The sequence below is a fragment of the Schistocerca americana genome, chromosome 8, assembly GCF_021461395.2.
Source record: "Schistocerca americana isolate TAMUIC-IGC-003095 chromosome 8, iqSchAmer2.1, whole genome shotgun sequence".
In the NCBI taxonomy this organism is placed as follows: Eukaryota; Metazoa; Arthropoda; class Insecta; order Orthoptera; family Acrididae; genus Schistocerca; species Schistocerca americana.
The window spans coordinates 365,995,940-366,023,322 of NC_060126.1; the positions used below are offsets into that span (position 1 = coordinate 365,995,940).

Sequence of the window (27,383 nt, forward strand, 5' to 3'; positions counted from 1 at the left end):
GGAACATGTTTGTACTTCCTCCTTTCATCAATCAATTGAAGTATTTCTTCCGTTACCCATGGTTTTTTCGCAGCTACCTTCTTTGTACCTATGTTTTCCTTCCCAACTTCTGTAATGGCCCTTTTTAGAGATGTCCGTTGCTCTTCAACTGTACTGCCTACTGCGCTATTCTTTATTGCTGTATCTATAGCGTTAGAGAACTTCAAACGTAAATTGTCATTCCTTAGTACTTCCGTATCCCACTTCTTTGCGTATTGATTCTTCCCGACTAATGTCTTGAACTTCAGCCTACTCTTCATCACTACTATATTGAGATCTGAGTCTATATCTGCTCCTGGGTACGCCTTACAATCCAGTATCTGATTTCGGAATCTCTGTCTGACCATGATGTAATCTAATTGAAATCTTCCCGTACCGCCTGGCCTTTTCCAAGTTATCTTACTGGATAAAAAAATAAAAAAATAAAAATAAAAACATGTGTAGGGCATTGCAGCATATGGAAATAGGATTAATCTGTAGCAATGAGGAACGCTTCCAAACTACTGTACTAAGGTGATGACCTCCATTTAATCCCATGTTCCACCGTGACAAGTAGCAGACATCCAGCATTCCACCAAGGCTCCCTCCATCTCAACGGAGACATGTCAGTCAATCATTGTGTGGCAATCTACAGCATACCCAGTGAACGGTCGGGATGGGGAAGATACCACTGAAAGGGGCGATATGCTTTAATACACATCGCAGTTAACAACGAGATATATTTTACCCAGAAGTCGGAGAGAGTAATATCTACCACATTCTACAACGCGTGTAGAAACATAGTGAGCTGAATTAGTGCGGTAGGGCTGTGTTTTGACCTCTCAGTGGAAATGGGAGCATGTTGTCATTGCTCCGCCATCCGTGTACAATGTGTAAGGTGAGCGCCAAACGAAGCCTGCTCCTACAACACGACGTAGTATAAAAGACAGTACGAAGAGTTCTGGTGGTGTTTATCATGAAAATTAAGAAGACGCATCATACAGGTACTGCAGTCTGAAGCAGATCCGCATCCCTCAGGGTCCACTCACGTCTATCAACCAAACATTCTAACATCGTTATTCTGTACCATGCAACAGAGAAAAATTACGAGCTATAAAAGCACCGCTAACTTCATCCAATAGATTTTTACCGCATCTCTCTCTTTTACACAATACTCTCTACGTGCCAGCAGCGAGTATATGCCACGAACTTATTAAATATACAGGTATTTATATACTGGAGCAGGTGACCAGTGATCTACGTCGCTTTCAGAGATCGGTGTAAGAGTTTCATCGCCCTTACTGTTCGAGAAGCTTCTCCCACAGGTTATCAGTCGCAGGAGACGGTCCCTGTTTCGTTGTTTGATACAGCGCTTTTTGTGCTGTAACATGCTTTATACACTCCTACACGTTTTGTTTTTTTTCCGTCGTGACTTCGACGCCTGTGTCAGATTTCAAACTGACATTAGCACGTTTGGTCCATTGCCTCCTCAGAAAACTAGACCTCACACGGTGTAAATCATGTTGGTGCTGCTGATCCCACGATACACCCACACACTGGGTGATTGAAATAAAAGATAGTCACAACGTAAGGAAACTGAAAGAGTTTTGAGGCATTGTGGAGCGTTTCCAAACTTCTGTCCGTGATTGACGACCTCTACATTTAAATTCATCATTCACAGTGACGGGATAGCTCATGGCGCTGTGTTCCGTTTGATTGATTCTCATATTGCTGCCATGCACGCTATCACTATTTATGTGTTAAGCGTCCCCCGAAGGTATTGCCTCCTCCACCAAGACTCTTTCTCCATCTCAAATTAATTATGTCAGTCAATCATTATGCAGTAATCAACAGCATACAAGTGGACTGTTGGGGTGGAAAAGACACCGTCGATGTACTGTAACAATAAACATCATAGTTGATAGTGCGATCAATTTTAGCAATTTTATCGTAATTTCAACACCGACCAGTGACCCAGCAACATGCTTACCAATTTTTGTATCGTCCCTAAACAGCCCCTCCACTAATTTGCTGTACCATTGCGAATGTAAGTAGATGACTGTGCAGTACGTTCATTCAGTGTTAATTCTCGGTCATATACTCCGAAGCATACCAGACAGCGACCTACATGTCTCTAGCACATCGATCAGTGTGCGTAACTTATGATCTTTCTCTATGTGGATGTGAGCCGTGCATGGCTCGCATTGACCCATTTATTGTTTGTCAACTTCTATTAGGGTACTGCCGCCTCGTTTCTTATTCCATTTACTGGCATCACTAACTTCCTGCCTTACTTTCCTGCGAGCAGCAGCAGCAGCGCGTATCAATAAGTGCACTGTCGTACCATCTCTGGAGCGACCAACAGTATCTCCGGGTCGTCGTGTGTCTGTCAGCATTTCGAGACGGATCAGCAGTGCAGTCGGGATGTGGCAGCAGTGAAGTCGGGGATGGAGCGCCAGTGAGGTGCCGACAGCCAGTGCTCACCGACCGCTGGTGACACACATGAACTATCCGACGGAGGGAGATTGGAGCGGCGCGACTGTTGGTTGGTCGTCTCATCGGCCGACGTATATTTGGTCCTTTCACCATTGCCAGGCCTGCAGTCGGTCGGTTGGCGTGGAGGAGCGAGCAATTCTCCGCGGGATGTAGTTTGGCCAGGGCCACTGGTGGTCTCTACGCAGTGTTGGAGTGTGTGGGGCTATTCCTATTACTATGAGGTCCGTGGCTCGCCGACCCTGGACACGAAACTTGAGTTTTGATTTAGTCCACCAGCAAGTCAATACTGTTCCATTGTGTCGTTTGGAGTTCGTTGTCGGTTGTTCGGATATTCCCGCGACCAACAACGTGGTTTTCAAGTTGGAAAATTCTAGCCACCCACCGGTGGAGTTTCACTGGATTTGGTTATTTGAATTGAAGTGCACCAGCGGAATCTTCTGCCTTGTGGCCGTTAACATTCCGGTTACCTGCCCTGGCCCTTGACGTAAATTTCAGGCGGTGTAGTTTCCTCATCGTGTTCTCGTCCTGCACGGTGTGTAGTTTGACAGCTCCATGTATGATTGGTTGTGGATGGCAATATCTTCTACGTCGTTCTGTTGAACTCCCTGTTGCGCCCTGGTCGGGTGAAGTGGAAGTTATCTTGTCGGTGGGTGCGTTGACTGTCGGTCAGTTGGGTTGTCGTCGCATGGTGAATGGTTGGCATGACTGCCTGTCTCACCTAAGCTAGTGTTAGTGTTTGAGTTCCAGGCCGACCCTCGAACATCTGGGCGCCCTTGGGTGTACTGCCTTTTTTAAAATTGTTCTTGTTGTTTGTACTTGTATGGTTTCTACCCGTTTTTTTAAAAAAAATTAAGGTTGTTTTGCCGTAAGATTCTTTAGGCCTTCAGCCTTGTTCAAAGAACTATTTCACGTAAGGCCTTTGGCATTTTAAAAATTTTAATGTTGTTGAATTTTAAGTTTTGGGCTTTCAGACGATTTTGAATTCAAATTCTTTGCTCTGAAAATTTCAGATTCTTTGGGCCTTCAGCCTAAATAAGGAACTGTTGTAAGATAAGGCTTGCCTTTTGAATTACTGATTATGCTTTTTTAAGTTATTGGCCTTGAGCCGTTTTTAAATTAAAGTTGCTTTCAGCCAGTAACTAATCCTCAAAGATTAAAGCTGTGTGTTTTAAAAAAAAATTTTTTTTGGGCTCTTGTAATGTTTGATCAACTAATAAAGTTGTATGTTCGAGTGTAACTGACAGCCACTTATTTTGGCCCCTTTACACAGTTTAAACTACCTGTCCTGTCCTGCTGGTTAAGAGGGGTGTCTGAGGATGGTAGTCACAAGACATTCTCGCACTTTTAGGATAAAGTTAGAGACCTAAAGATCTCCTCGCATAGTCTTTGACCAACACTCACTGCAGACGACCAGAAGTAAACCGCCACATTCCAAGTTCCGTGTAGCAACAGTGCGAACCGAGGCTGTAGCTGCTGCCCGCACCCATCCAAGAGCACAAGATTTCTCCAGATGTGCGAATGTCGAAGAGGTTAGAACCCATTAATGGTATACAATAGATATGAATCTGTTGTGATGATGTAACAGGCGATTAAGAACAAGAAACGGGTGGTTTTATGTATGATGGAGCTCCAGACGGATTAAGTTTGTGGCGTTTTACGTAAATCAACTGCGCTATCAGTTCTAAAGTATTGTTCTAGTGTGTGGTGTCATTACCAAGAAGTCACTGGTAAGAGAGAACATAAACACATGCACTCCTAAGGCTGCAATTTTCTGCAGTTAAAACACGCTATCATGTTAGATCGCTGCGGTTCCCGACCTATTAGTCATATTGAGTGCAACGCTGTTACTATCCCAATGTAAGAAATATATTTCCAACGCATGTCATACGTTCTCCTTGCAGGTTTCTCTACGATAAACCATGGTGATAAACTGAAATATGAAAAACTGCTTCCTTTAAAACATCGATTTCTTGTGACACACGTACAATATAGCTTTTCAGAGATGTATAGCTCCCACTATTCACATCCGATGAGGGTTCAGAAATTATACTATGCTAGCACCCGTCCTGTATAAAATGATCGTTAGTAACGGAGAATGCCTCTTACAAAGAAAGGGACAAACTCATAGCAGCGGTGTTTGACATGTGAAATTACACGCCCTCCGCCACTAACTCCGTAAGCAGGACATCTGTCAAGCAGATGTATGCATGGGGACTGTAATACCTCACAAACACCTGCCGCTTAGAATCACCGTAGTTACGAAATTGGAGACTCAATTTTATGCCCAAGATGCGGCAGAGGAATCTAGTACGTCGCATAAATCTTCGTTTGTCCAGAGGAATGTGTCGAAACAGGATGAAAGTCTTTTGATGACGAGAAGTTTGCTGTTAACAGTCGCACGTAGACAGTGCTCTAAGTCACATACAGAACACGCAGTTGTATGCGAGTCGAACGCAGGTTACGTCCACAACTGATGCATCCCTACAGAACAACAGAAAAAAATGAACAAATGACCTGCAACGACATGTCCCTCTCTCTCTAGAGTGCATTATCAGTCTACCATTAAATCCTACTTCGTTACAACTCCATCTCAACCGATCACTCCATCCACTCTCTGTCATCGTTTAACGCAGATGCAAGTAAGTTTAGAGGCAAATGGTTCTCTTTTTGGCACAACAGAGGCTAGGTTTGGACTGATGGAAACATGTAATATGTTCAGGATAGTAAATGTTCTGTGTGATCAGGCAACATCTCCACTGTTCCCTGATAATAGCAGAAAATTATTCGTTAAGGGGTGTGTTATGTAAGTATTTTTCCTTCTAACATGATCAATTGACGTAATTAATTTTGTTAGTTAGATAGTGAAAGAGGCAGAAGAAGCGATGAACTTCAAGCAGGTTGGGATTGAGCTGGGAGATTTCTGTCAGTGGTGAAAGAGCAGAATTTTACAGCCTGCTGTGAAGCCACTGTGAGGAGTGGCCCAGCAAGCATCACCCCTCATTGTCAGAGGTCGAGCAAAAGTTGAAAGGTGCAGTAAAGATAGCCACCTAACAAGAATCACCTGGAATTTTTTCAACCGTATAGGAATACGTCTCCTGTCTCCACACAGGTGCCCAAGAGTAAACAGTCAGGAACTCTTCCCACACAGAACGCTTAGCATGTCCCCGCCACTATATCTGGGAACTTGTGATTGGTTGAGCACTTCAGCCATCTAACAAGAATCACCTGGAATTTTTTCAACCATGTTGGAATGTGTCTCCTATTGCCACACAGGTGTCTAGGAGTCTTCCCACACAGAATGCTTAGCACGTCGTTACCACTGTCTCCAGGAACTTGTGATTGGCTGAGCACTTCAGCCATCTAACAAGAATCACCTGGAATTTTTCAACCATGTGGGAATGCGTCTTCTGTCGCCACACAGGTGCCTAGGAGTCAACGGTCAAGAACTCTTCCCACACAGAATGCTTAGCACTTTCCCGCCACTGTCTCCAGGCGCTTGTGATTGGCTGAGCACTTCAGATGAACGTTGCTTTCAATTGTTTGAGGCACTTCTAGGACACTCTGTATGAACTTCTAGGGGTTGGTCTAGAAAGAGTGGGAGGAATTGAGGTTGTAATGAGGGGTCATCATTGGCTGCGTCGAGATATTTGCTAATATCGAGGCAGAATCTGTCAGCGACTCTCTGGCGGGTATCCAGCCAACACACATCATTGGAGAGTGTGTAATTTGTTTGAGACTTTGCTGGCAAAGCGTCCAATGATCAATCTCAAACTTAAACTGACGAAGTGGCCATTGTGCCGCCTGGAGCAGAGGAAGAAATTGGTTCTTCTCCATGGAGCTTTAGCCATTCCAAAGTGGTCATTTACAACCACGCACTTGAGTCAAGTGGCTGCTCCTGGAAAGTGTGCAAGCATATTGTCTTCACATCTGCGCATCGTACTTCGTATCCATGACGACTGCAGCCTTCCACAGATCGACATGGCTGATGCGCTCTCCACTCGACTGTGGTGATACATACACGCGCCACGGGTTGAGGGACCATAACGATAAATATTTTAGTTCCACTAGGTTGTTCTCGGAACTCTCTCTTGTCAGCGCCAGTCATTTTGGAGAATTTTATTAACAAAGAGGCTACGCAATATCAACTATTTAAGAGTTTCTCACACGAAAACGGAAGATGCGACTTTTGCGTAGAAGATAGATGTTTAGCCAAACTTAGTCTGACCAATAGGTTTAATTGAATGTTGTACTGTACAGATTCTGTTTTGCAATTTCCTTAATTTTTTGTTATAAATATGTTGTTAGCATCTTACTATTCTTATTTAACTAGGATTAGTCTTTACCCCCACTGATCCTGAACAGGTTATGTAAGAACATTAATCAGTTGTGATCTACTAAATAGTTTTTGTCTGACATCAGAGGGTGGCCAACCACAGCAGGGCTTGTCAGATTGCAACATATTAAAATCACGACATATTTTTACTGTATGTGTGTTGCATTTTCTGGAGTGAAGATTAGAGACCAGCCCAGCATTTGCGTAAAAGAGAGCGGGAAACGGTCTAAAAACCACATTCAAGGTGGCAGATGTTCCAGCCATGATCATTAATCATCCATGCGGATTCGATCCTGGTCCAGCTCACTCCTCTGTTCCACAAGGTAGTGTAATGCCCCTTATGCTAAGAGAGCAGCTCGACCTTAATTTTAGGATGAGATTTCCAAGAATGTACGTTAGTACTGAACAGAAATCAAACATGGACGGTTGGGAAACTGGAAAAGAAGAGTTTCGAAGAGTTTGAGATGTGGTGCTATAGAAGGAAGTTGAAAATCATGTGGGCTGTTAAGATAAGAAATAACGTTGTACTTCGCAGATTCAATGAACAGAGGAACTTGTGGGCATCTACATCTACATGATTACTCTGCAATTCACGTTTAAGTGCTTGGCAGAGGGTTCATCGAACCACAATCATACTATCTCTCTACCATTCCACTCCCGGACAGCGCGCGGGAAAAACGAACACCTAAACCTTTCTGTTCGAGCTCTGACTTCTCTTATTTTATTTTGATGATCATTCCTACCTATGTATGTTGGGCTCAAAAAAATATTTTCGCATTCGGAAGAGAAAGTTGGTGACTGAAATTTCGTAAATAGATCTCGCCGCGACGAAAAACGTCTTTGCTTTAATGACTTCCATCCCAACTCGCGTATCATATCTGCCACACTCTCTCCCCTATTACGTGATAATACAAAACGAGCTGACCTTATTTGCACCCTTTCGATGTCCTCCGTCAATCCCTCCCGGTAAGGATCCCACACCGCGCAGCAATATTCTAACAGAGGACGAACGAGTGGAGTGTAAGCTATCTCTTTAGTGGGCTTGTTGCATCTTCTAAGTGTCCTGCCAATAAAACGCAACCTTTGGCTCGCCTTCCCCACAATATTATCTATGTGGTCTTTCCAATTGAAGTTGTTCGTAATTTTAACACCCAGGTACTTAGATGAATTGACAGCCTTGAGAATTGTACTATTTATCGAGTAATCGAATTCCAACGGATTTCTTTTGGAACTCATGTGGATTACCTCACACTTTCCGTTATTTAGCGTCAACTGCCTGCCGGTCGCGGTGGTCTAGCGGTTCTAGGTGCTCAGTCCGGAGCCGCGCGACTGCTACGGTCGCAGGTTCGAATCCTGCCTCGGGCATGGATGTGTGTGATGTCCTTAGGTTAGTTAGGTTTAAGTAGTTCTAAGTTCTATGGGACTGATGACCATAGATGGTAAGTCCCATAGTGCTCAGAGCCATTTGAACCATTTCGTCAACTGCCACCTGCCACACTATGCAGCAATCTTTTCTAAATCGCTTTACAACTGATACTGGTCTTCGGATGACCTTACTAGACGGTAAATTACAGCATCATCTGCGAACAACCTAAGAGAACTGCTCAGATTGTCACCCAGGTCATTTATATAGATCAGGAACAGCAGAGGTCCCAGGACGCTTCTCTGGGGAACACCTGATATCACTTCAGTTTTACTCGATGATTTGCTGTCTATTACTACGAACTGCGACCTTCCTGACAGGAAATCACGAATCCAGTCGCACAACTGAGACGATACCCCATAGGCCCACAGCTTGATTAGAAGTCGCTTGTGAGGAACGGTGTCAAAAGCTTTCCGGAAATCCAGAAATACAGAATCAACCTGAGATCCCCTGTCGATAGCGGCCATTACTTCGTGCGAATAAAGAGCTAGCTGCGTTGCACAAGAACGATGTTTTCTGAAATCATGCTGATTACGTATCAATAGATCGTTCCCTTCGAGGTGATTCATATTGTTTGAATACAGTATATGCTCCAAAACCCTACTGCAAACCGACGTCGATGATATAGGTCTGTAGTTCGATGGATTACTCCTACTACCCTTCTTAAACACTGGTGCGACCTGCGCAATTTTCCAATCTGTAGGTGCAGATCTATCGGTGAACGAGCGGTTGTATATGATTGCTAAGTAGGGAGCTATTGTATCAGCGTAATCTGAAAGGAACCTAATCGGTATGCAATCTGGACCTGAAGACTTGCCCGTATCAAGCGATTTGAGTTGCTTCGCAACCCCTAAGGTATCTACTTCTAAAAAACTCATGCCAGCAGCTGTCCGTGTTTCAAATTCTGGAATATTCCATTCGTCTTCCCTGGTGAAGGAATTTCGGAAAACTGCGTTCAATAACTCCGCTTTAGCGGCACAGTCGTCGGTAACAGTACCATCGGCACTGCGCAACGAAGGTATTGACTGCTTCTTGCCGCTTGTGTACTTTGCATACGACCAGAATTTCTTCGGATTTTCTACCAAATTTCGAGACAATGTTTCGTTGTGGAACCTATTAAAGGCAGCTCGCATTGAAGACCGTGCCAAATTTCGCGCGTCTGTAAATTTTAGCCAATCTTCGGGATTTCGCGTTCTTCTGAACTTCGCATGCTTTTTCCGTTGCCTCTGCAACAGCGTTCGGACCTGTTTTGTGTACCATGGGGGATCATTTCCATCTAATACCAATTTATGAGGTATGAATCTCTCAATTGCTGTTGCTACTATATCTTTGAATTTGAGCCACATCTCGCCTACATTTCCATAGTTCGGAAGGAATGGAGATTGTCTCTTAGGAAGGCTTCTAGTGACACTTTATCGGCTTTTTTAAATAAAATTATTTTGCGTAGAAACGGCATTGAGCCTAGCTACAATGACCTTGTGATCACTAATCCCTGTATCAGTCATGATGCTCTCTATTAGCTCTGAATTGTTTGTGGCTAAGAGGTCAAGTGTGTTTTCGCAACCATTTACAATTCATGTGGGTTCGTGGACTAACTGCTCGGAATAATTTTCGGAGAAAGCATTTAGGACAATCTCGGAACGGAAGATGTTTTCTGCCTACCACCGGTCTTGAACAAGTATTTTTGCCAACATATCGAGGGAAGGTTGAAGTCCCCACCAACTATAACCGTATGAGTGGGGTATTTATTTGTTACGAGACTCAGTTTTTCTCTGAACTGTTCAGCAACTATATCATCGGAGTCTGGGGGTCGGTAGAAGGAGCAAATTATTAATTTAGTTCGGCTGTTAAGTATAACCTCCACCCATACCAATTCGCACGGAGTATCTACTTCGACTTCACACGGAGTATCTACTTCGACTTCACTACAAGATAAACCACTACTGACAGACACAAACACTCCACCACCAATTCTGCCTACTCTATCTTTCCTGAACACCGTCTGAGACTTCGAAAAAATTTCTGCAGAACTTATTTCAGGCTTTAGCCAGCTTTCTGTACCTATAACTATTTCAGCTTCTGTGTTTTTTATTAGCGCTTGTAGCTCAGGGACTTTCCCAGCACAACTACAACAATTGACAACTACAATTCTGACTGTTTCTTCATCCAAGCGCGTCCTGTATTTGCCATGCACCCTTTGAGATTGCAGCCCACCCCGTACTTTCCCGAGGCCTTCTAACCTAAAAAACCGCCCAGTCCACGCCACACAGCCTCCGCAACCCGTGTAGCCGCCAGCTGAGTGTAGTGAAGTCCAGACCTATTCAGCGGAACCCGAAACCCCACCACCCTATGGCGCAAGTCAAGGATCTGCAGCCAACACGGTCGCAAAACCGTCTGAGCCTCTGATTCAGACCCTCTACCCGGCTCTGCACCAAAGGTCCGCAGTCGGTTCTGTCAACGATGCTGCAGATGGTGAGCTCTGCCTTCATCTCGTAAGCAAGACCGGCAGCCTTCACCAAATCAGATAGCCGCTGGAATCCAGAGAGGATTTCCTCAGATCTAAAGCGACACACGTCATTAGTGCCGACATGTGCCACCACCTGCAGCTGGCTGCACCCTGTGCTCTTCATGGCATCCGGAAGGACCCTTTCCCCATCAGGAATGACTCCACCCGGAATGCACACGAAGTGCACACTGGATTTCTTCCCCTCCTTAACCGCCATATCCCTAAGGGGCCCCATCACGCGCCTAACATTGGAGCTCCCAACTACCAATAAGCCCACCCTCTGCGATTGCCCGGACCTTGAAGGCTGAGAATCATCCTCTGAAACACAGCAGGCAGCTGCATCTGGCTCAGCCAGAGACAGTGCCTGAAACCTGTTTGTCAGGCGCACCGGGGAGGCTTTCTGATCAGCCTCCGGGGACATCTTTCACTGCCTGCCACGCCTTGGAATGACCTCCCAATCAACCACAGGCGAGGGCTCAGCCCCACTGCGGGCAGCAACCGGGGCAACCACAGCGGCAGACCGATCTGGGGACAGACGGGACGAGGTTGACATCCCCGTGATACCCAAGTCCGGCTCCCCAAAGTGGTGCCCATTGGCAAAAGCCTCAAGCTGCGCGGCCGAAGTCAGCGCCGCTTGCAGCTGTGAGCGAAGGGATGCCAACTCAGCCCTCATCCGAACACAGCAATCACAATCCCTGTCCAGTCTAATCGATGCTGAACAACAGTTACTGAAAAACGAGTCCGTGCCTAGATAATGCAAGGGAAACACGCAAAGAATGTATTAACTAACCTGTACAAATGTCTAACGACTGCGCTACAATCTGCCTGAATTTACGATTACAGTAACTAAAACTCGAAATTACACTTCCTATACGAAACTCACACGCAATTTAAGTAAGAATCTACGAAGCAAACACTAAAGCGCGATGCTGCAACTCTCAAATACTATAATACACCCGAAATTTATGAATTAAACAATGCAAGTACCCAAAAACACGCAAAGAAATTAAGAATTAAACTATGTAACAAATAAGTAAACTAGGGGTATACAGGTACTAGTACATCCAACACATAACTGAAGACGTTCCGTGCAAGTGCCGCTTATGGATAACGAGGGTGGCATAGGAGAGGAATTTGTCTCGGGCTGTGTCAAACCAGTCAGAAAACTGATTACCCAAAAAAAGTGTCCTCCCCTGAGCAACGTATTAAGGCTTACAGAGTACAAATGGCTAAATGTGCAAGGGTCATTCCCAAACTAATGTCTCCTTTTTTTTAGTTTTTACTGTGCAGTTATAATTTAAGTGCAGCTGCTCACAGAGGTTCAGCGTGGGCACTAATCGTTTTATGGCAGCGAAACTAGGTACATATTCTAATGCATTAATGCAGAACCAATTTATGCTGGAAAAAATTAGTTCCAGTTTTGGCCACCAGGTGCACATCTGGCGTAGTGAGTTCAATAAAGATTAATCCATTACATAATAGAATTATGTAATGGATCAGGAACGGGAAGTAGGCAGAAAAGGTTAAATGAGTAAGAAAGGCATAATGTTGACGTTATTATTAATTTCCAGTCACACAGTTTGTTCAATATGAGCACCAGAGACATCGACGAGATGCTATACAGCGCCAAATTAGCACCTAGTGGCCAAAATTGGAACAAATTTTTTTGCATCATAAGTCGGGTCTGCATTAACACATTATACTATCTATCATGTTTCGCTACCATATGATAATTGCAGTCCACACGGGACTTCTGTGTGTATTTGCACTTAGTATAACTACCCAGTACTACTTTTTGAAACTTTCCCATATTGTCCTCTTGGTTTCAACAGATAGAAGCAGCAGGGAAGAATTCCAAATTGTATGTCACATGAAAACGCTTGTAGACCAGAGATGTGTCATTGAATTCCGCCCTGCTGAACAAATTGCGCCATTGACGCTTGCTAAATATTTATCGAAACGATACCGTTTTTTTGTACTTTAGTAATGTAAGGCAGTTGGTACTGCGTTTCACTTGTACGGAAAATGATGTGCACGACCAGCTACGTATCAGTCGAACCTGCGCACTTTCCGTTCCTCCTAATGAACAGCGCCTCGTTCGACTCATCCGTGATGTTCGGCAGATTACGACCGTGGAATTGCGTACACACCTGGATGTCGACTAGTGGGCTTTGAACATGCTACGCAACCTCAGTTTTCGCAAAATGTCTGAGAGATGGATCCCGCGAATGCTTACACAAGACAAAATACAAATAAAAAGTCGAATGGAAATTTTTCAAGACCTACTGGACCATTACGAGGCTGAAGGTGACGTTTTCCTGAACACCATCACCACTAGAGATGAGAAGTAATGTCACCCTACTAGTAGGAACCCAAAAGACAGTCCATGAGTGGCGACAGATGACGTCAAGGAAATAGTTCGAGACGCAGCCACCTGAAGAAAAAGTGGTCTGTATTCCTTCTGGGATAGGGAGGGTATGGTTCTTCCGGATGTCTTGGAGCCTAAAGTAACTGTCATTTCAGTGCGCTACAAGGCAAACCAGATTGGGCTAAAACCACGAAATTGCATGAAACCTAAAGCTAATGTCAACTTAAAACGCTAAAAGACGACCCTGACTAGGCTGAAAGCACAAATTTATAGTGTCTGACCAGGGAAGACCACGAACTTCTGAGTACAATAACTTTAGATCTCGCCATAGTTTTGTGAGAGCGGAACTCGTTGCCAAAATTTAACTCCAGTTACCTATCAGGTCCACCATTCGTTCTTGATTTAGGACATTCAGACTTTAATTTCTGTGAGCCTATAAAAGATAAACAACTTGGTCAATATTTTCCAGATTCAGTCGCTGTAAGAGAGGACAATCATCAGTTGGTTTTACAGGCTTTTGATCATAGTTGGCATAAACGAATGCATAACGAATGGTGGTGATTAGGTGCAAAAGTGACGATATGTATCTGTTTAACTTCGGTTTTACGTTTTCTGTGTCTATTGTAATTTCCACGAAAATAAATGAGGGGTATCAATATCGAATGACCTTCGTCTCACTGAAACAGAGGGAAACGTATGAAAAGAAAATGATGCAGAAGGCATCAGCGAGATTTCGAACGCTAAAAGACCAATTTTAATTACCACTACAAGAAAATATCCAGTTTTCTAACCCCCTGTAACACCTGTAAGGGTGATACCTACCGGCTTACGGTGTACGTAGTCTGCCATCTCGCCAGACCGAAGCGCGGTGCCGGAATTAGCAGTATGGTGCGCTAGCCATTAAATATGAAGCCCCTTGCCGCATGGGTCTTTAATCGCGCAGTGTAGACGATGCAGCAGATGCCCAGAATGTAGCAGCGAACGTCAATGCCTCATGAATGACGACAACACGCACGCCGCTGAGCGGACGCGCACAAGTTCTCATTAAGTCCACGCCTATATTTATATTTCCGCTGCTCCGCCTCCTTGAGCAGTAGGCTTTGCTCAGAGGCAGTGAAATATGCAGCCGGCAGGATAGGGTCTATTAATATTTGAGGGCGCAGTCAATATGCAAAACACGAGAAGCGTTAATGGTTCACCTCACTCCTACGAGGGAAACATACGGTTACAGCAACCGATCACCGATTTTTCTCCTCCTCGGCACGACTGTAGTACGTGCTTAGGTGTAACGATTGCTGTTCCAATACGAAGTGCTTCTCGAGAATTGTTGAGAAATCGTGGTTCCAACAAGGAACCCCTTGAGTGCGAGGTCGCAAGTTCAGTGTTTACTAAGGCCCATTTGAAAGTATTGTGTTAACAATTATGACAGCAAAAATATTAGCTGCTAATGACTCACCATGGGCATCAAGAGGCCGACAGAAAATGAGTGTCCGGGATGTGCAGAGATCGATCTTCTATGGGATGTGTGTATTACACTTCACAAAATGGACATAGTCGACATTCAAAAAATTTTCAGAACGAACCATTGACTTTCACCATGAACATCAAATGAAAAATGTCTCACCATGATGATAACAAAGGTTCGCACCATCAAAATCGACGGCAAATTCCTTGGGAGTACAAACCGTGCAGGACGTTCATCTAGATATCCACTCTTAAGGAATGCGTATAGAATCATATTAGTGTAACGGGGTGATGAGAACTGACGGATTGCGATGGCGTGCAACCGAATGCGAAAACATATGTCGTGGAACTTATCGTGAAACTGGCTAGCCTTTAACGTGTAGCTGCAGATAGTGCAATAATATGTTTTATAGGCACTGACAAATACAAACATCCAGGATTCCAGGTGGTATGAACTGCAATGTTACACAATTTTCAGGAGGGATAGTTCGGTCGAAATACGTGCGATTTTTATACGCAGACTAGGAATCAAGCGAAAGCAAATTATTTTGACCAGTAATTGGCCGAAAGCAGTGTTCACATCTTAACTGTGGTTGTCTTACGCCCATGTGAGTAAATATTCCCTACTGTCCTTGCGAGATCATGCACACGAAAAAGAATCGTAGCGGCAGAGCACCTCCAACTTCTCGCAGCACAATAAATAACTTTCCAGCCAATTTACCATCCAGATAACCGTCGACATAATTGTATACGAATGCGTTAAGGCATTGATGATAGCCGATCTCGATACAACTCCCTTGGTACCTCTAATTTCCAGGGATCCTTTAATATGTATTTGTTCTTCAAATCCCGACTGGTCGGAATTGAAAACAAATTCCTTACTGAACAATGGGATAAGATTTTTTATCTCGTCTATAAATTTTCGGGCCGATTCCGCTGTTTGCTGTGCATCGCCAAGTTGGCGCTTTGTTTGATATTTCGTTACCTTACGTCTTTCAACTCTGTAGCACTGTTTCAAGTTGTACAGCTATCTACTGCCTCCCTTGAAATTACTGTTATCAATGTTGCGTCCAGTTTGATGTGCATAGTAGGTCACTATCATGCGCATTTTGTAAACTGTACTGAGCATTCTTAAAACGTGCAGACAATAGTTTTTGTAACAAGTACGTCTTGTCCTCCTCTTAATATCCGTAGCTTTTCTTATGCACTACACGGTCATATTGCTGCGGACTTATTGGAAATTTGTTCATAACTGTCGTGGATAATATTCTGTGTACGTAATTACAGTTAGTACCCTCTCCTCGGACAACGATTGTTCTTTACACCGTTTAACTGGACACGGGATCTGAGGCTCCCTGGCCGGCCGCGGTGGCCGAGCGGTTCTAGGCGCTACAGTCCGGAATCGCGCGACTGTTACGGTCGCAGGTTCGAATCCCGCCTCTGGTATGGATATGTGTGATGTCCTTAGGTTAGTTAGTTTTAAGTAGTTCTAAGTTCTAGGGGACTGATGACCTCAGACGTTAAGTCCCATAGTGCTCAGAGCCATTTGAATCATTTTTTTTTTTTTTTAGGCTCCCTGTCCGACAAGGATGATGAACTACATGGCTGTTTCAAAATCACTTTCGCTTTTTAAGCAGGTATCGTCATCATTGTAATCACTCATGTATATTGTCCGCACAGTCGAGCGAATACGACCCACACATTCAACTGACTCATCTTGCGGAAATGATAATATTTCATCTGCCACTTCTTTCTCACTCTGCGAAATTCCTTGGGTCCCTTTCTGACGTAATGTCAACTTCCACAACTGTTGTAGATATAATGCAATGTATGCTTTGTTTATCGTTGCCATTGCTCTGATTTGTATCACTGCCTCTAGCATTGTAGCACTATTTTGAGTTGCTCGTCGACTAAGCAATTCATCTACGCTCCGTAGCCTCATGCTGTGCTCACAATTCGATACCTCCACTCCTGCCGCCTGTTGCCATTACCAGCGAATAATGTGGTTGCGTGATAGACACTACGTCGGGCGTCGAATGCCATAAACATCATTGGCTTTTTGGGACCTCTCACTCAAGGGGGTCCTTGTAAGTTTAAATACTTTACTAGAGCGCCAGCCATCGAGACCTGCTGTTAGCGCAGCCAGCTAGAGCGGCAGACCATACGCCCCTTACTGCACTTAGAGTGTTGTCACTTTTTTTTATTTTTCACTGCAATAAGCTCATAAATGTATCCGTAAGTAAATGGTCATTGCTTCATCGTTCCTTCTTATATCTTGATTGTATCGCTCCATGAATGTACCATAAGTATTACCATTTTTTTAACCTTTGTATTGACCAACTACCGTCACGTAACATTTCAATTCCTCTTCATTCTTTGTTGTTTCGAGTTTTTCGAATACTTCTCCCTATGTTATCTTTTTCTTCCTACAGTTCATGTTGTTCTCTATTTCTTATTTTTTCCATATCGGAATTATTCCTAAACGCGTTTCTTTCCGTTATTTCTGACTCGTTGATGTTGTTTATTTCTAATTCTTTTCTTCTTTCTGTAATCTGTGCCGAAGTCGGTTTCCTGAATTATTGGTGCATTTGCTTCGTTAGCCTGTTTACATTCATTCAATAGAGGTAAAAAAAAAAGAAATTAAACTTATATTTGCCACTAGTTTTGAATTTTTTCTATATTTTCGTAGATATCCATGTTACTCCTCATTTTTTAACCATCAGTAGTTTGTATTGCATCCACTATTTTCCTCATAATCCGTCTCTCAAGTGCCTCTATCCTGTCCAGGTTGTAGTTCGTCGTTAGGAATCCAAGGGCATACAAACATTCTCGTCTTACCACTGTAGTATACTGTTTTCGTTTTCTTTTTCTAAACATGTATTTCTCGTTTTAGATATTTTTTCCAAACCACATGCTCTTTCCATAACTCCTAAACCTATTGCAAATGATTCTATTCCATTCTTCTATATAGTTTCCACAAGATATTCAAAATTACTAACTCGCTCGATTTTATATATTTCTATGTATTTTGGAGCATTTTTTATATTTGTTATGAACTTCATTTTTTCAGCGGAAATATTGAGACCAGTCCTATTTGCCATTTTATAGAATAATGAATTGGGTAACTGCCTGTCTCAGATTCTCTGGAAGTACTGCTAAATCGTCTCCAATAGCCTGACAGTTTACCTTAATTACATCTGTTTTCCTTCCCGAAAGTACTTGTTCAGTTTTGTGATTTTTTAGCTCCAAATACCAGATCCTCGCAACTTTTTTTATAAACGCATTGAAATAGCGAACGCAATATGTAACCCGTTTTTATTTTCATTGCAGTGATTATCATTATTATTATTGTTCCTGTCCGATGAAATATGTTATACATGTTTTGATGCAAAATTTAAAAAAATGAAAATGACGTCACTCCAACGTAACAGACTTTTAATCTACTGGTTGCTCTAACGTCGATGCTCGACGGATGGCGCCCTCGTAGGGTATTCATTCAACAAGCTAGCCAAACATTGAACTTTTATTCCTCAAAACGCCTGAGAAGCTTACAGTACAAAAGCAACAGTTTTACATTAAGTATGCGCTACAATCATGCGAAAGATGAGCAAAATCGGTGACCTGTTAGTTGTGTGCTTCCCTTATATGATCTGCTCAGAATCGCATGTCAACTGTCTAGAAACTTTTGTAACCGTATCCTCCACGCTATGCATTGTTAGCATTACGAGCGCTTTACGTGTTGAGGAAGTCACCTACATCAACAAATATACATTCACATATATAGGCTGCACATATTTTGTCTGGGACATACCGTTACAAAATTAAACCAAAAATCGTTCCCATTCCCTTTGTTCTGACAAAGGGTTTCGGGAGGTTTTCCTTGGTCTGAAATCAAATGCCGGAGCTAGAAGCCATCTCTCCTCCCAAATATTCCTCCTTCCCACTACCAGCTTTCCTGGTATTTGGCCGAAAGCTCCCTCTCCTCAGTGGGTCATTACCTGAACAACCAAATCTGACATTAGAGCTAGGAAACGATGGTTAAAAAATGAAAAAAGCTCTCTGTACTAGGAGGAAAAGTTATTAATCTGGGTGTGACAAAAACGGTAGGCTCGGGCAAGATAATTCCTACAGACATACACTCTGCCACGAAGGATTTATCCGTATGGCAGGGAAATTGGTAGATGTGACGTACATGCACAGACAAACAAATAAGTACAAATACAGAAAAGTTGGACGAGTTTTTCAAGAGAAAGAGCTTCACAAATTGAGTAAGTCAACAACTCGTTGGTCCACCTCTGGTCCTTATGCAAGCAGTTATTCGGCCTCGTATTGGTTGACGACGTTGTTGAACGTCCTCCTGCGGGATATCGTGTCACATTCTGTCCAAGTGGCCCGTGAGATCGTCAAAATCCGAGGTGGCTGGAGGGCTCTCCCCATAATTTTCCAAACGTTCCCAATCAGGGAGAGATCCCGCGCCGTTGCTGGCCAAGACAGGGTTTAACAAGCACGAATACAAGCAGTAGAAACTCTCGCCGTGTGAGTACGGGCAATATCTTGCTGAAATGTAAGCCTAGTATGGCTTGGTTTGAAGGGTAACATAACGGGTCGTAGAATATCGTCGACGTACCGTTGTGCTGTAAGGGTGCCCTGGATGACAACCAAAGGGCCGCTGCTAAGAAATGGCACCCCAAACTATCATTCCTGGGTGTCGAGGCGTATGGCGGCGACATCAGATTGGCATCGCATCACCGTTCAGGACGTCTCTAGACACGTCTTCCCTGGTCATTGGGGCTCAGATCGAAGCGTGACTCACCACTGAAGACAGCTATACTCCAATGAGATGCCAGGCCGAATGTGTCTGACACCACTGCAGACGGCCATATTGGCGTACAGTGAAGCATTAGTTGCACATCGGATCAATGATAAATCCGGAGCTCTGAGTGCCTCTCTAACGATTGCTCGGTCCTCGAGTTGTGTCGTGTCTCTGGGTGGATCGCTTGCTTCTTGACGTTATGTTCAGCCATGGTTCACCCATTCCTACCAACATCGTCGAACAGTGACATAGCTCAGTGGCATGTCGAGCGATTCGTCAATTACTCCTATCGGCCTCTTTGAGTCCAACTACATGCCCTCTTTCAAATGTTGGTACGAGTATCTGTATACGTTGTTCAAGCTCCTGCCTCAGCTGAATACACGGAATGAAATTCGCAAAGACTTCATGTTTTGATATTGACATGCCACTGTTTACCATCCTTGCCAGCTGGGTGGTGAAACTGCTCTGCAGGGTCACACATTCATTCATCCATTGGCAGCCAAACATTACAGTTTCTCTTTCTCCGTCGTACCTGTATGAATATCAGTTTGTGACCATCTTGCATAAATCCTTCTATGTGCGTCTTTTTTTTTTTCTTTTTTACCCAGAGTGTATGTTCTGTTTCAAATGATACCAGGTGTAAACGAAGTATTTTCTTCATTCTTTTATTTTTTTCTCCACTGCCCCATTCTGAAGCTTTCTTTGTGATAACTGTAACGATGAAACTTTACATCATCATTGCCCACAGTTGGACTAACTATAGGCGGTGATGACATAAAGTTCCAACATTACAGCTTGGCTGGTCTGAACCATAAATAGCACTTCAGAATAAGGCCGTACACCAAAACTACCAGCGGAGAAAGTCAAAGGAAAAATGAACGTGATTTGTCATTGTATACGCTTGAATGTTTACTACGTACGTCTACGTTTTACGAGGGGTGCTGAAAAGTTCCTGGCTTTGTTACCTTATAGTCGAAATAAATAAAAAAATGGGGACTCATTTGAAAGTCTTAAATCTTAAGATGTAGCTACGTAAATATCTGGTTTTCACTATTCGTAAAATTTGTTCTGTTGCAGGTGATAGCCAACTGACAGAGTCATAAGCATATTTCTCGTCATTGCAGAAATGGCCATCATGAAGTTTTTGTATCTCCAGGGAAAGTCCACTGAGGACATTCACAATGAGATGTCACAAACACTAGGAGAGAAGTGTGCTTCCTACAACTCTATGAAATCTTGAATATTTCGTTTCCAGACTGGCCACTTCATTGTTTAAGACGAGTCCCGCGGTTGTCGCCCTCAAACCGCAGCAAACACTGCAAAATCCGATGCTGTCCTTCAGCTGATTCTTCAGGACCGACGAATATCCGCCAAACAAATAGCCGCGATGCAGGACATCTCTCGGGAACGTGTTGGTTTCATTACCACCACAATCCCTAGACATGCGCAAGCTTTCAGTGAAATGGGTGCCGAAATGTTTGAACTGTGATCAACGGAAACAAAACGCTGTGACATTGACAGCCATTTTGTTCCATTTCGAAGGTCCAGAGACATTTTCGGTGATGTTAGTGACTGAGGATAAAACTTGTTCTTCACATTTATGACCATTAAACCAAGGAACAATAAAAAAATGTACCACAGCAGGTCACCACGGCCGAAGAAGTTGGGCAACCAGAAATAGGCCAAAAAAGTGAAGGAATCCGTTTTCTGGGACAAGGACGGCATTATGTTGCTGGGTCAGTTGGAGGAAGCAATTAAGAACAAACACCGAGGAAAGTTGACCGTAGGTATTCTTTTGTTGCTTGTTATCGCACCTGTTCACACGTCCAACGTTGTGGCTTCCAAACTGACGAAGCTGGGCATGCAACTAGACAACCATCCTTCCGAACTGGAAGGAACATCTGAAGGGTAACCGTTTTCAGGGCATTCAAGATGTCAATGGGGCTGCGGAGAACTCGTTTCGTGACCGACCCACATGACTTTTATTTGCACGGACTAGAAAAATTGCAACAACGATGTGACAAGTGTATTAGTCTCAGGAGAGAATATATTTAATAAATGGATAATTTCAAAATTCTAGCTTTCTTCTTTTTGGGCAAAGCCTGGAACTTTTTAGCATTCTCCCGTATTTATCATAACTGCGAAAGTATTAGTCTTCTATTCTTATTATTAGTCTTGTCCGAAGACCAGTTCGAAGTAGCCCTCCACGCTAATCTTTCCCGTACAAGGTTCTTCTTCTCTGTACAACTACTACAATCTACATCTCTTCCAACCCGCTTACTGTCTTCTAGCCCCGGTCTCCCTCCACATATTAACCCCCCACACTTTTCTCTATTACCAAATTGATGATACCTTCATGTCTCAGGGCGTGTCATAATTCTTTTTTCCCAGTTCGAGTCAGTACCTGCTTATTACTTATTAGATGCATCCATTTAATTTTCAGCATTCTTCTGTAGCACCACTTTTCGGAAACATCTATTCTCTTCTTGTCGGAATTGTTTTCCGTCGACGTTTCAAGTCCTTACAAGGTACCTTCAGAAAAAAATTCCTAGCACTGAAAATTCCTAACACTCAAAATTTATATTCGATGTCAAGAAATTCCTCTTTTTCATACATTCTTTTCTTGTAATTGCCAATTTGCTTATTATATCCCCTCTACTTCAGTCATAATCAATTATTTTGCTGCCAAAATAACACAACTGATCTACTACTTTTAGCGTGTCACATCCTAATCTAGTTCCCTCATGTCGCTTTATTTAATTCGATAACATTCTACACCCTGTGCTTTACTTTCGTTGATGTTCGTCTCCTAATCCCTCCTCAAGACACTATCCACTCCATTCAATTGTTTTTCCAAGTCATTTTCGTCTCTGAGAGAATGACCATGTCATCGACACTCCAAAGTTTTTATTTCTTCTTCCTGAACTTTGCTGCAAATTTCTCCATAATAACCTTTACCGTTTACTAAATTTACAGACTGAATAACATCGGGAATAGGCTACAAACCTGTCTCATTCCCTTCTCACTTACTGTTTCGTTTCCTTCACTCTTATAAACGCAGTCTGATTTCTGTGCAAGTTGCGAGCAACTTTCCGCTTCCTGTATTTTATGCCAGCTATCCTCAGAATGTCAGTGTATTCCTGCCAACATTGTCAAAGATTGCTCTAAATCTTCCGTTATGGTAGGTCTTCGGTACGTGACGAGTCTGTAGAAGCTATAGGGAGTTGTTGTTACCTAATGCGTCCCAAAATAGTCAGTGCTTACGTGCGCTCGAGAATTAGGCCTAAAAATATACTACAGTTCATAGGGTTTTGAATAAATGCCTTCATTTTTCGGGTTACAAATTGCAGTTACTGCACGCTGTCAGCCTGGCTGATAGGCCCCAAACTGTTCAAGTTTTTTACAGATATGCTTAATGAGATCGATTGTGATGAATGATTTGTGAAGAAGATTGTGGTTAGTGTGTAATCACTTTACATGTCTGTGATCATGTTCATCGCTATAACATCAGAATATGGGCTTCTGAAAATCCTCGGACTACGGTGAGTACGAATGTAATACCCCTAAGGTGAACATGTGGTGTGTTGCTGAGCAGACGGTGACGTCAGACAATTATCTTGATTTGTTTAAGCAGCATGCAGTGCCACAGTTTCCGCAAGGTGTCATCTCTTAACAATAAGGCGCTCCTCCACACTACGCCAATAGTTCCTGGATATAAAATTTCCCCACCGGCGGATAGGAAGGGGTAGTTTTAGGTCATGCCACCACGATCCCGAGACCCCACGCTATTTGTCTTTTACTTTTGGGGTTATGTGAAGCAACGTGTGTACAGTGAGCGTATCAACGACATTAACCATTTAAAACAGAGAATCAGAGATGTTATTCACTCTGTTGCAACAGATGTCTTTACACGTATGTGGAAAGAACTGGAATATCGTTTAGATGTGTGTAGGGCAACAAATTGAAGCCACATAGAACAGCTCTGAACAGATATGCATACTTGGAGAGTTTGTCTTTCATTTCCATCTTGTTTCACATTTTTACCTTGTTTCATTGCTTTTCTGTGACCGATTAAAGCTTCACCATGACTCACGGACGCACTGTATCGCCCCGTGTTTTCCCACATTTCTCCGGAACCCAAACCGATCTTTCTCGAGTTCTGCTTCTATCAGTTTTCCCATTTTTCCGTAAATAATTCGTGTCAGTGTTCTTCAACCATGGATTATTAAAAACTGATGGTTCGGTAATATTCACACCTTTCAGTACCTGCCTTCTTTGAACTTGGAATAATTACATTTTTTCGAAGTCTGAGGGTATTTCGCCTGTCTCTTGTGTCTTGCACACAGGTTGAATAGTTTTGTCATGGTATGTTCTAATAAAAATCTCTACTCCAGACGTCTTGCTTCAACTTGGATCCTGCAGAACACTACTGCATTCTTCTCGCAGTATCGTGTCTCTCATCTCATCTTCATCTACTTCCTCTTCGTTTTCTATGAAGTTGTCTCGAAGTTCGTTCCCTTGTATAACCATTCTAGATTCCTTCCACTGCTCAGCTTTCACTGCTTCGCCCACTACTGGCATGCCACCTGAACTCTTGATATCCATACAGCTGCTTCTCTTTTCTCCAAATGTCTAATTTTGCAATGGGAGGCATCCGTCTTTCTTGTAGTCAAGCCCGCTTCTACACCCTTATATTTGTGCTCTATCCATTCGTGAGTATCCACTTTACACTTTCTGTCAATCTCATTTTTCAAATGTCTGTGTTGCCTTTAGCTCGATCCATTTGCTGCTTTTTTTATATTTCCCCCTTCACCTTCCGCACGATTTGCAACGCTTTTGGATACGTGTATATCATAGTTTGCGGTAATTCTCCTTGTCTGCAAGTAAACATTTGGTGTACTTAGTCCCTTTTGGGGTTGTGCCTTAGGATCTTGAAGTTCGGGTGAGGGCTGTATAAGGCGGCAGATTTAACTGGCACTGTTTAATTTTTTATATTAATATACAGCTGCGATTACTCCGTTTTCATGTTCAAGGTTAATAAGTAGCGTTGGCACGGTTCTTTTCACAAGTCATATCATAGGAAGTAATGTATTGTAATTAACTGTTATTATATAACAAGATTTAAATGACACAGATAACTATTATTAATATATTCCACGGCCAAAGCAAAATTCGAAGCAGGCGTAATCTTTGCCATTTGGTTGTAATTTTTGGCGATAAAACGAGTTATAATTTCGCGGAAAAGGCTTTGCTCTTGTGATAACAACTTTAATTATTGTCAGTTAATTGCAGAGATGTTTCAATGATATAATTCAGTTTTCCAGATGCTTCAAGATGGAAGATAGTTCCACATGATCAGGTTTCATTTAGTAAAGGCCGTAGTGGCAGTAGTGTTTTTATTTACTGTAACTTGCAACAGTTTGTTAATATTAGGTTGAGACACAAGTTCGTAGCCTTTTTGGTTTTGCATGTTGGTATTCCGTTTGCTATGGGTTTGTTTATCGATTGTCACTTTTTATCTGTAGATCACTGTTGCTACTTGCGTTTATATATTGTCATTCTGTCATCTAGATACGGTGAATGGAGCTGTGGAAGCTTGAAAGTGGAGTGCCAAGTTGAGAAATCGGAACATTTCCGAAATATTCGTCTGTTTCAGTTTAATAGAGAGAAGACAGCAGCGGAGGCTGCCACTAACATTTGCGCCGTGTATGGGGATAACGTCAATGGACAGGGCACGGCAAGAGAATAGGTTTCTCGTTTTAAGAAGGATCGTTTTGACATTGGTGACTCTCTACGTTCAGGAAGACCTTCAGGGTTTGATGAAGATCGTTGAAGCGCATTAATCCACAGTTATCCACGTAAGTATACTCGAGTAGTGACAAATCAACTGTCCCAAGCGAAAAAAAGGCCAAGTGTAGCAAGGAAGAAAGTCATCTTCCATCAAGAGAATGCGCGCCCGCACACATGTGCCATTGCCATGGCAAAATTACTCGAACTAAGGTATGAATTATGAGATCTCAGGCTTTCCCAGCGAATGTGCTGTATCCAAGGTTCTCGGGTGTCCAGCCGGATCCGTTCGTCGAAGTTCCACGATATTTCGGCGGATAACCGTTTCGCCATCATCAGGTGGTGCTGATCAGCACCTGATGATGGCGGAACGGTTATCCGCCGAAATATCGTGGAACTTCGACGAACGGATCCGGCTGGAGACCCGAGAACCTTGGATACAAGATATGAATTGTTGCCACATCCGCCTTATTCACCTGATATGACTCCGTCAGGCTTCCATCTCTTCTCGAAACTGAAAATTTTCCTTGTGGGTGAAGATTCACTTCAAACGAAAAACTGATAGCCAGAGTTGACAACCGTTATTCGGGCCTGGAGTAAACCCATATTCGAGGTGGGATCAAGGCACTGGAACATCGTTGGACCAAGTGTATTAATCTATAAGGAGACTACATTGAAAACTGAAAAAAGTTTCGGTGATGTAAGTTCTTATTTTCTATTCCGTTCCGATAACTTCTCAAACCATCCTCGTAGCTTTTCTAGAGCCTTGCATGTTAAAAGAAGCAAACTTATTTCTTTATAGGGTTTCTGTTTAGTGCTGACTTGAGCAACACGATGTGATCCACAAAGTTTTGTTACATCGTCTAACATCGTCTAACTCCTACAATCACCATAAGATGACCAAACGCTTAGTATTTTTTGACATGGTCTAGGTGTTCGTGTAAATCTTAAATAAAACAGACGTGAGAGGTAACGACAACGTGGAACCCCTACTTCTTTTCCCTTTCTGTTATATATTTAGATTTCTCTGAAACTCGAAGTGGGCTCAACGATTTCAAAGATCCCTGGCGGTACATTTTGTGTACGTTGGTCAGACGTCGGGTAAACCACAGTAATGGTGATGGGAGTAGTTGATTCTTAGAGAAGGGCGTGGGATCGTAGCGTGGAAATACTAAAGCACCAGCTACAACCCAGGTTCTTGTAGAACAACTAACTAATCTTTAAACAGATACTGTCTTCAAAAGAAGAAACCATAGACTATACAAATTGTTGTTTCACTGCAAGCAATATGTGGAGAAAACTAAACCTCTGTTGTGTTAGTTTCCTGCTAACTGAACTGTGGTGATATTACGAGCTGTTGTTAATGTACCATGCTTAATGTACCTGTTCGAAGTCACTCTCTCGTGCATGTGTGATCTCGTGCGTGCTGGGCCGCATGCTAGCATGAAATGTTAAAATACTACCTGTTGCCATGATGCCGTAATCGCAGACAATGGGCGTGCCCTTAAATGATTTAAGACCCCAACACCGGCAAGTACGCTGCACGATCTTACGTCCTTTGCCGAGAATCCTCAAAATGTCAGCCGCGTAATCTGCAGCATGTGTTGACACGCTATAAATTTAGCATTTCATTAAAAACATTCTACTTACTTTCACATCTACATGCATTCCCTGGAAATCAGTGTGCAATGTATTCCTGAGAGTACGTATAGAATCTCTTTGGTGTTATTCTCATGGCGTGTTCACTGCACGGACGTTCGTCATTTTTCATCGAAGTCGAAAGGCATGGTCACTTTTATAAATTAAACTTACGTTACATAGTTCATTGCGTATCTGGCCTAGTTGTACTCTCGAGCTCTTCCTGTACAAAGAAAGCTGTAAATTTGCTGAATTTTTTAGTTTGTTGGGTCACTTCAATTACGAAATAATAATAGTTCATTACTTTATTCTTCTGTATTTTATCACGTTCTGACAACTGGTCGACAATATTTACACTACTTCCAAATAATTGCGATTTTTATCTTCTCACGTGAGCTACGAAATTCCAACTGTTGTTACGTCTGCACAAAACATGTCTACTTCTCAGAACTCGACAAGACTCTTTCTTAGAATTGCACTTCCATCCAAGTGCAAGGAAAAGATCAAACATTAATTTTTAGGACAGGGAGTTTAGAT

General features: G+C 42.9%; 1 protein-coding gene across 1 annotated transcript in view; it reads right to left on the reverse strand.

Annotated features, from left to right (window-relative positions):
• Positions 1 to 26,681, reverse strand: part of LOC124545854 (odorant receptor Or2-like) — a 119,970-nt gene extending 93,289 nt beyond the window's left edge. The window contains exon 1 of the mRNA XM_047124812.1: positions 26,592 to 26,681. Coding sequence (XP_046980768.1) covers positions 26,592 to 26,681 — 90 coding nt within the window. The remainder of the gene's footprint in view (positions 1 to 26,591) is intronic.
• Between the last annotated feature and the right edge of the window lie 702 nt (positions 26,682 to 27,383).